At 51.9% G+C, this 9,613-nt stretch overlaps 1 protein-coding gene across 1 annotated transcript in view; it reads right to left on the bottom strand.

Moving 5' to 3' along the window:
- The window catches only part of RCC1 (regulator of chromosome condensation 1), a 17,732-nt gene extending 10,347 nt beyond the window's left edge, over positions 1 to 7,385 (bottom strand). Inside the window, exons 1-10 of the mRNA XM_011981761.1 lie at positions 7,302 to 7,385; positions 6,640 to 6,732; positions 5,211 to 5,398; positions 4,851 to 5,030; positions 2,825 to 2,921; positions 2,591 to 2,713; positions 1,945 to 2,100; positions 1,588 to 1,707; positions 1,068 to 1,220; positions 1 to 136 (exon numbers count right to left, since the gene is read on the bottom strand). Coding sequence (XP_011837151.1) covers positions 1 to 136; positions 1,068 to 1,220; positions 1,588 to 1,707; positions 1,945 to 2,100; positions 2,591 to 2,713; positions 2,825 to 2,921; positions 4,851 to 5,030; positions 5,211 to 5,398; positions 6,640 to 6,732; positions 7,302 to 7,374 — 1,319 coding nt within the window. The 5' untranslated portion in view covers positions 7,375 to 7,385. The remainder of the gene's footprint in view (positions 137 to 1,067; positions 1,221 to 1,587; positions 1,708 to 1,944; positions 2,101 to 2,590; positions 2,714 to 2,824; positions 2,922 to 4,850; positions 5,031 to 5,210; positions 5,399 to 6,639; positions 6,733 to 7,301) is intronic.
- Positions 7,386 to 9,613: the final 2,228 nt, after the last annotated feature.

Here is a 9,613-nt window from a genome sequence, read left to right as displayed (position 1 = left end):
TGGCCCCCGCTGGACACAGATAAGACCACACGGTTCTCCAGCTGTTTGCCCGTCATCTCCACAGGGCTCCAGGCATCCTCATCCTGCCCTGTGCCCAGCTGGTAGTTGGTGCCCATGCCCCAGGCGAAAACACGACCTGCAAGAGAAAGAAATGGGTATAGCTGTCTCCAGGATCCCCAGCCCACTTTTCTGTGGCAGGAGAAACCTGGGAGATGGGTGTGGACTGTGGCCTTGGCCAACAGCAGCTTGGCAAGGCCCCAGACTCTCGGAGTTCAGGGAAGTTGGGAGAACCCAAGGAGATGATGGATGAAAAAGAACGCTGTAAACCAGAGACCACAGTCCCTACACATTGCCAAAGGCTGCTCCTAGGTGTGGCATTCAAGACCCCAACCCCACCCTCTGTTCCCAGGATCAGCCACCTTTGAGACTGCCCTGATGTTCCTCTGCCTGGAATGGCATTCTTTGCTTTTCACAAAGAATGGAACCTTCAAGGTACAGTGCAAGCCCCACTTCCTCAGGAAGTCTTCCCAGATATCTCAGGTCCAGCACCTCTGCCAGCTCCAGGCTTCTACAGGACCTCCATGGCTGTCCCTCTCATCTACTCAGGCTTTGGTGGTCACTTGTTCACACCCTCCTCCGCCATACTTGCTACAACTCTGACTACTAAGTCTTTTTTTTCCCTGATTTAGATTCTAAGTACAAGTGCCTGGGAAGCGGGCACATACAAGGTGATATATGAAGAGGTTACCCTGATGGAGAGAGCAGCCTGGGTTAGGAGTCTGGAGACTTGGGTTCCAGTCCCATTGCCTCCTTAGGCCTCAGTGATATCTCACTCTTTGCTATTTCTCTCCTCTGCATAATAAGTCACCTTTACTAAAATAATTTGTGTACTCATTTCATATTCATCAACACCAGAGCTTCTGAGAAGCAGGAACAGAGTGCATCACAAACATTGCTGTCTGCACCTCGGCTCCACCTGAGAGTGGACATCACAGCCTACTGGGGAACTGGGTAAGAACCATGACCCACAGGACCCAACTAGACAGAGTGTAGGCAGCCCCACTCACCATCCTTGGTCACAGCATACCCCACAGAGGCCCCACAAGCCACTGAGGAGACAGCAGGCAGCCTGGAGATGAGGGTGGGTATGCTCTTCTCCTCAGCACCCTCCCCAAGGCCCAGCCGCCCATACTCAGCCCGGCCCAGGCTGTATGCTTTTCCTGTGGGAGGAGGGAGAGAGATGAGCAATAGCAGAGGGCGTGCTACAGGCAAAATGGGTGGCAGGCTAGGTGAGTGCCCCTGTCCATGGGAGTGTGTCACTGCTCCCAGGGCGATCAGAAGGAGATCTGCAGTGTCTCTTCCCAGTTTTGGAGGAGACCTAGGAGAATCTCTACATAGGCCCCCATTGAACTCACACTTGGAAGAGCACCAGGACTCTAGGAGGATGAGAGTGACTCTCATGGACCCACGTGTGGCACAACCCATGGAACAGACCCAGGCTCCAAGGACCACGGTCTCAGGAATCTGGCTAGGTCTAGGCCAGGGTACACTCCGCACCCAAACTAGGGAAGGAAGTAAAGGACCTACCTTCTGAATCCATGCAGACTGTATGGTGCTGGCCACCAGAGAAGCCCACCCAGGACTTGGTGGAATTCTTAAAGGATGTTAGGTTCTGGGGTATGAAGCAAGATTCTGTGCCCGGAGTTCCTGGGGGAAAGGCCAGAGCCATCAGGGGTGAAGGTGTTCTGAAAGCTGCCCTTCTCAATCCCCTCCCACAGTGAGGCCACCTCCCATCAGGATATGGACATTTTCACTTTACAGATGACAAAACTGTGATTTTGAGGGGTTAGACAACCCCGCAAAGGATGCACAATGAATGAGTGGTAGAGCCAGGACAGGAACGCAGGCCACTGGATCACGCCTGAAGCTGGGCTCAGGGCTCACCAAGCTGATGGTAGTTGGAGAGGCCAAAGCCGTACACGTGGCCCTCGTGGGAGATGGCAAAGGTGAAATAGGCACCACAAAAGGCATCCTGGAATCTCACGTGGCCCCGGCTTCCCCTGGATTTCAGCATCACACACTTGGGGACCAGGAGTCGTTCTGCAGGCAGAGGAAAAGGCACAGTCAGTGACAGGCAGACACACACGGCTTCCCTCTGCCCCAAGTTTAATTCTCCTCCATTATAAAAGCCCTTGACAGGCTAAGTAGGGACTCTCATCCCTATTTTATAGAAAAAGAAACTGAGATCAAGAGAATGCAAGTGCCTTGCTCAGATTCCCACAGTTATTAGAGGTATCATTTACATGGAACTTACCATCTGCCTGATATTCTTCTCATTAACTCATTTAACTTCAGAGCAACCTAATGAAGTAGGTTTATAGGTAGGTAGACTTAATGATGAAGAAAGTATGTTCAGAGTCCCATAGACAGTAGGTGGCAAAACTACCACAGCAGTCTGTCTCCAAAGTCTTAACCAATACCACAAGTCCATCTGATGCAAGCCTGACCATAGCAAATCCTTCCCGCCTTTGGCCTTCACTGTGGGGGTGGCCTGCCAATTTGCCCTGCTGGAGGTACCAAGGCCACTTACCAAGACCTTGCCGGCCACCACGGTTGGCAAATAACTCAGGCACACGGCCTAGCTGGCCCTGTTCCCCGCAGCCCAAGGTGTAGAGGTCACCACCAGCTGTCAGCATCACCAAGTGGTCGTTTCCTGAGGATGAAAAGGTAAGGGATGCAGGCCACATCTGTAAGGCCCAAGGCTGGGCCAGCCCCAGAACAAGGTCCTCCAAGTCCTGCCCCGAGCAAGTACCCCCAGACCCACCTGAGGCCACCTTTACCACAGGCACGTCCAGCTGCACCTGCACTGGCACCATGCTCTTCTTCATGGGCTCCAACAGCCCAATCACACCGTTATTGTCCTAGAAGGGAGGGACAGGGCACTTATCAGCCAGTCCTGCCTGCGCCATACCAGTGAAATCCAGAAGGGCAGTGGCACCAGATGGGGATGGAGAGGTGGGCAGGAGCCGGGCCACATACTCAAATACTTATGAATGAAATCATTTATGGTCTGCAACTTGCATTAAAATAACCAAGGAGTCAGAGAGTGGATGTAAATAGAGATGACAAGTCTGGCCATAAGTTGATAATCATTGAAACTGTGTGGCAAGTAAACGGGCGTTCAGTATACTATTCTGGGCCAGGCATGGTAGCTCATGCCAGTCATCCTAGCACTTTGGTAGGCCCAGGCAGGCAGATCGCTTGAGCTCAAGACCAGCTTGGGCAACATGGTGAAACCCTGTCCCCACAAAAAAATACAAAAACTAGCTGGGTGTGGTGGCACAAGCCTATAGTACCAACTACTTGCGAGGTTGAGGTGGAAGAAATCACCTGAGCCCAGGAAGGTGAGGCTGCAGTGAGCTAAGATGATGCCACTGCACTCTGGCCTGGCTGACAGAGCAGGATCTCATCTCTAATCAAAAAAGAAAGGGGGCCAGACGCGGTGGCTCACGCCTGCAATCCCAGCATTCTGGGAGGCCCAGAGGGGCGGATCACCTGAGATCAGGAATTCGCAACCAGCCTGGCCAATATGGTGAAACCCCATCTCTCCTAAAAATACAAAAATTAGCGAGGCATGGTGGCGCGTGCCTGTAATCCCAGCTACTTGGGAGGCTGAAGAAGGAGAATTGCTTAAGCCCAAGAGGCAGAGGTTGCAGTGAGCTGAGATTGTGTCATTGCACTCCAGCCTGGGTGACATTCTCCATAAAAAATTCAAAATAGACGTGATAAGAAAACGCATCAGGCCGGGTGCGGTGGCCCACGCCTGTAATCTCAGCACTTTGGGAGGCTAAGGCGGGTAGATCGTTTGAGGTCAAGAATTCGAGACTAGCCTGGCCAACATGGTGAAACTCCATCTTTACTAAAATACAAAAATTAGCTAGGCGTGATGGTATGCGCCTGTAGTCCCAGCTACTTGGGAGGCTGAAGCAGAAGAATCGCTTGAACCTGGAAGGAGGAGGTTGCAGTGAGATCTCACTGCACTCCAGCCTGGCTCATGGAGTGAGACTCCATCTAAAAAAAAAATAGTAGGAAGAAAACAATTTTAATACAGAATTTGGCCCTGGGCACGGTGGCTCACGCCTGTAATCCCAGCACTTTGGGATGCAGAGGCGGGTGGATCACCTGAGGTCAGGATTTTGAGACCAGTCTGACCAACAGGAGAAACCGCATCTCTACTGAAAATACAAAATTAGCCAGGCGTGGTGGCGCATGCCAGTAATCCTAGCTACTTGGGAGGCTGAGGCGGGAGAATCACTTAAACCCGGGAGGCAGAGGTTGTGGTAAGCCAAGGCTGCGCTATTGCACTCCAGCCTGGGCAACAAGAGTGAAATTTCGTCTCTCAAAAGAAAAAAAACAAAAAACCAGAATCTATTTTTTAAACTACACTCCTCTCTACCTTGGAAACTCTGAGATGCAACAATCCCTGCCTGCTTGCCCCATCCAAGCCTCTGGGAAATGTGGAAGAAGCAGTGCTGGCGAGGTGAGGTGGAGACGGAAGTCAGGGAGATGGGTGAAGACAGCAGGCCTCCTGGATCAGCCTCAACCCAGGGACATCCTTGACCCACTCGCTTCCCAGGACAGACACTTGATGACATTGGATCCAAGGAAGCAGCTGGTGGTGTAGCCCACATGAAGAAGCTAGAATCCTGGGTCTGGGCCTCAGCTCTATCTGTGGGCTTTCATCTCCCCACTAGTAAGTACCACGGATGCATGGAAGTGGATTATCTTTGGGGCCCCACCAGTTAGTTCTGCCTTTCAGGCCCCATGCAGACTTCCAGACCCAGCCTTACCCGGAAGGAGCCCCAGAGGAAGACACGGCCATCCTCGGTGAGGGCTGCTGTGTGACTGTCTCCTGCTGACACCTGTACCACCTTCTCTTGCAGCTCCACTTTCCCAGGGATCATCTCCGAGCCCTCCACTGATGTGTCCCTTCCCAGGGCACCCTCATCATTGCAGCCGAAGGAATAGACCTGTGCCCAGGATGCCCTCATTAATGCAAAGTCTGGCCTCGCAGTCCATTCTCATGTAGGCCACTCCCCACTGGACTAGCCAGCTCCATTTCCACAGTGAACATGTGTGGTTCAAAAGCCCTGCCCCAAGCCACCCAATCCCAGGCCTTGTCCAACCCTATGCCAGCCCCCAACACTTACCTGGCCACTTTTGCTTAGACACACGGTGTGCATGCCCCCAGCCTCAGCCTGCACAACATCCTCTGGAATGGATACCAGGGCCGGCTTCTTCCTCTCCATCACATTCTCACCCAGCCCCAGCTGGCCCACATCGCCCTGGCCTAGTGTCAGCACCAAGCCGGGTTCTGTGCTGTGGGACCTGTGTGAGACTGAAGGGTGAAGAAGATAGACCCTGAGTGTAGAGGATGACTACAGCGAGGAGAGGTCACAGGCTCTGCGATCAGACAAACCTGGGCGGAAGCCCTTGCTCTGCCACAGACCGTTAGTATGAACTTTCTAAGTTTTGTCATCTGTGAAATGGGGACAACAAAATACCTCTCTCACAGGATTTTTGTGGAGATTAAGAACTGAGCACATTATTCACGTGAAAGGGGAGAAAGGCAAACAAGGAGACACTGGATACTGTGAAATGAATCTTGGTGGAGTGGGCAAGAGGGGCTGGGTACGGTGGCTCACACCTGTAATCCTAGCACTTTGGGAGGCCAAGACGGGCGGATCACTTGAGGACAGGAGTTCGAGACCAGCCTGGCCAACAGTAGCCTGTAATCCCAGCTACTCGGGGGGGCTGAGGCAGGAGAATCACTTGAACCTGGGAGGCGGAGGTGGCAGAGCCGAGATCGCGCCATTGCCCTCTCTAGTCTAGGCGACAGAGTGAGACTCGATCTCAAAAAAAAAAAAAAAGAAAAAGAAAAGAAAAGAAAGCTAATTATTATTACTATTAGTTTGAGACGGAGTCTCCCTCTGTTGCCAGGCTGGAGTGCAGTGGCGGATCTCGGCTAACTGCAACCTCTGCCTCCTGGGTTCAAGTGATTCCTCTGCCTCAGCCTCCTGTGTAGCTGGGATTACAGGTGCCCGCCACCATGCATGGCTAATTTTTTGTATTTTAGTAGAGACGGGGTTTCACCATGTTAGCCAGGATGGTCTGGATCTTCTGACCTCGTGATCCGCCCGCCTCAGCCTCCCAAAGTGTTGCGATTACAGGCATGAGACACCGTGCCCGGCCGAAAGCTAATTATAATAGAATCTGCACCAAAAGCAAGGGAGACTACGTGGGTCAGAGCACAGTGCCCAATCTCCATCCTAGCCCTCCTCCATGCCCAGGCCGTCCGCCAGTGAGTAAGTTCAGCTCCCGGGCAAATCCACTGCAGAAACGGACTCCTCCCTCCGCCATCCAGTGGAAAGGCAAGAGGGGCAGGAGGAAGAGCGGCCAGCGGCATTTGCAGGAGGTGCGCACCAACCAGTGGGCGGCCCGGGGCCCTCTGTGGGCCAAAGGCAGCCCCCCAACCCGCAGTCCCGGGCAGCCAATGGCGCCCAGCCCCTCCCCCGAGGCTGTGGCACCGCTGAGGAGCCCGCGCTGGCAGCACAGAGGGCGCGCCGGGCGCGGAGCCACCTGGTCGGGTTTTCTGGTCAGGAGGGCTCGGCCCGCAGGCACCTTGGCAGGAGCGGGCGCCAGGAATGCGGCGGGAGGCAGCGGCCCTCGCGTCTGCAAAAGACAGACACTGTCTGAGCGTGGGTCCACACTTCCCCTCCCAGTTTAGTGCTGGCTTTTCTTTCCTCCCTGTGCCCCTCCAGTGTCCCAGGAGAGAGGAAACCACAGTCACCTCCCTCAAATTCTGCCAGGCCATTATCTCATCTTATCCTCACACAGCCCAGAGCGCGTGGTGCTGCTCTGGCTGCCTCCATTTTATGAAGTTGATAATCCAAACTGCGGGATTAAGTGACTTGCCCATCAGCTAGAAAGTGGCAGAGCAAGGACTTGAACCCATGTCGTAAAGTCAGTGGTCCTAACCACAATGCATCACTGGCTGGGGTGAAGCCCTAGGGTCTAGTTTTTTTGCCAGTACTGCCTAAGTGCCTTGGGAGGAGTTTCTGCCTACTTTGTGATTCCCAAAGAGTGGGATTCAACGAGCTATGGGAAACATTCCAGCTGGGTGGGGTTTCTGCTCATCCACACCCTTCAGTTTCAAGTGTCAGGAAGGAAGGAGCCCAGTCCCGGGTTCTCAGGGTTTCGAGGGGCCACCTGTACCCACAAAGAGGCCAAGGCCAACTTACCCTTCACCTTCTTGCTTTTGGGGATGGCATCTGCTGGGGGGGACCTTCTTTTAGCTATGCGCTTGGGTGACATCTTCCTGTCCTGAAAAAGTCAGTCAAATACTACATATCAGAAATGGCAAACATTTTCCTGGGCCAATTAGACAATATTTATCAAAAACCCTAGAAATAGGTTAAGAGGAATTGCCCAACAATTCCACTTCTCAAAATGTATCCCAAGAACAGAATAATGGATGCACCCAAAGATTAATTACACAAATATTCTCTACTGTATTCTTCATAACATTGTAAAAACAACAAAAACAGAACCACCCAGGGGTTCAGTAGTAGTGAACTAGTTAAATATGTGGTATATTCATGATAGAACAGTAGGAAGTCATCAAAAGTGATGTTTTCAGAGATCAATCTATTCAATAGAAAGATGTAGGCCGGGCGCGGTGGCTCAAGCCTGTAATCCCAGCACTTTGGGAGGCCGAGACAGGCGGATCACGAGGTCAGGAGATCGAAACCATCCTGGCTAATACGGTGAAACCCCGTCTCTACTAAAAAATACAAAAAACTAGCCGGGCGAGGTGGCGGGCGCCTGTAGTCCCAGCTACTCGGGAGGCTGAGGCAGGAGAATGGCGTAAACCCGGGAGGCGGAGCTTGCAGTGAGCCGAGATCGCGCCACTGCACTCCAGCCTGGGTGACAGAGCCAGACTCCATCTCAAAAAAAAAAAAAAAAAAAAGAAAGATGTTCCCCATTGCCAAGTAAAGCAGAATGAAAAACAGATGGCCAGGTGCGGTGGCTCACATCTGTAATCCCAACACTGGGAGGCCGGAGCGGGCGGATTACCTGAGATCAGGAGTTCGAAACCAGCCTGGCCAACATGGCAAAACCCCATCTCTACTAAAAATACAAAAATTAGCCAGGCGCAGTGATGGGCGCCTGTAATCCCAGCTACTCAGGAGGCTGAGGCAGGAGAATTGCTTGAACCTGGGACGTGGAGGTTGCAGTGAGCCAAGATGGAGTCACTGCACTCCAGCCTGGGCAACAGAGCCAGACTCTGTTTCAAAAAAAGAAAAAAAAAGGCTAGGCGCAGTGGCTCATGCCTGTAATCCCAGCACTTTGGGAGGCCAAGCTGGGTGGATCACTTGAGGTCAGGAGTCCGAGACCAGCCTGGCCAACATGGTAAAACCCCAGCGCCACTAAAAAAATATATATATACAAAAATCAGCCAGGCATGGTAGTGCGTGACTGTAATCCTAGCTACTCGGGAGGCTGAGGCAGGAGAACTGCTTGAATCCAGGAGGTGGAGGTTGCAGTGAGCCAAGATCACAACATTGCACTCAGTACTCCAGCCTGGGTGACAGAGTGAAACTCCATCCCCCAACCAAAAAAAAAAAAAAAGAAAAGAAAAACAGCCTATCATCCTTTTTTTTTTGGAAAAAAAATGCATACACATAAAAAATATGAGAAAAATCTGGGGAAGAAAATATATCCCATATTAACAATGGTAACCTCTGGAAAATGGTATTATAGATAATAATTACTTGTTTCATTGTAACTTCCTATATTATCTAAGATGTTTAACAAGGAGCACTATATGTATTTTTCTTTTTTTTTGAGACGGAGTCTCACTCCCTCGCCAGGCTGGAGTGCACAGGCATCTCAGCTCACTGCAACTTCTGCCTCCCAGGTTGAAGCGATTCTTGTGCCTCAGCCTTCTGAGTAGCTGAGATTACAGGCGTGCATCACCATGCCCTGCTTTGTTTTTTGTTTTTTGAGACGGAGTCTCGTTCTGTCACCCAGGCTAGAGTGCAATGGTGCAATCTCGGCTCACTGCAACCTCTGCCTCTTGGGTTCAAGTGATTCTCCTGCCACAGCCTCTCGAGTAGCTGGGATTACAGGTGCCCACCACCACACCCAGCTAATTGTTGTATTTTTAGTAGAGACAAGGTTTCACCAGTTTGGCCAGGCTGGTCTCGAACTCCTGACCTCAGGTGATCCACCCCCTCCAACCCCCGGCCTCCCGAAGTGCTGGGACTATAGGCGTGAGCCACTGCACCTGGCCCAAATTTTGTATTTTTAGTAGAGACAGGGTTTCACCATGTTGGCCAGGCTGATCTCAAACTCCTAATCTCAAGTGATCCACCTGCCTCAGCCTCCTGAAGTGCTGGGATTACAGGCGTGAGCCACTGCGTCCGACCAATTACATGTTTTTTGTTTTGTTTTGTTTTGTTTTTTGAAGCAGAGTTTTGTTCTTGTTGCCTATGCTGGAGTGCCATGGCACAATCTCGGCTCACCACAACCTCTACCTTCCAAGTTCAAG

The sequence above is a fragment of the Mandrillus leucophaeus genome, unplaced genomic scaffold (assembly GCF_000951045.1).
Source record: "Mandrillus leucophaeus isolate KB7577 unplaced genomic scaffold, Mleu.le_1.0 Scaffold23, whole genome shotgun sequence".
In the NCBI taxonomy this organism is placed as follows: Eukaryota; Metazoa; Chordata; class Mammalia; order Primates; family Cercopithecidae; genus Mandrillus; species Mandrillus leucophaeus.
The sequence above is the reverse complement of the archived record's forward strand: the minus strand, read 5'-3'. Positions and strand labels throughout refer to the sequence as shown.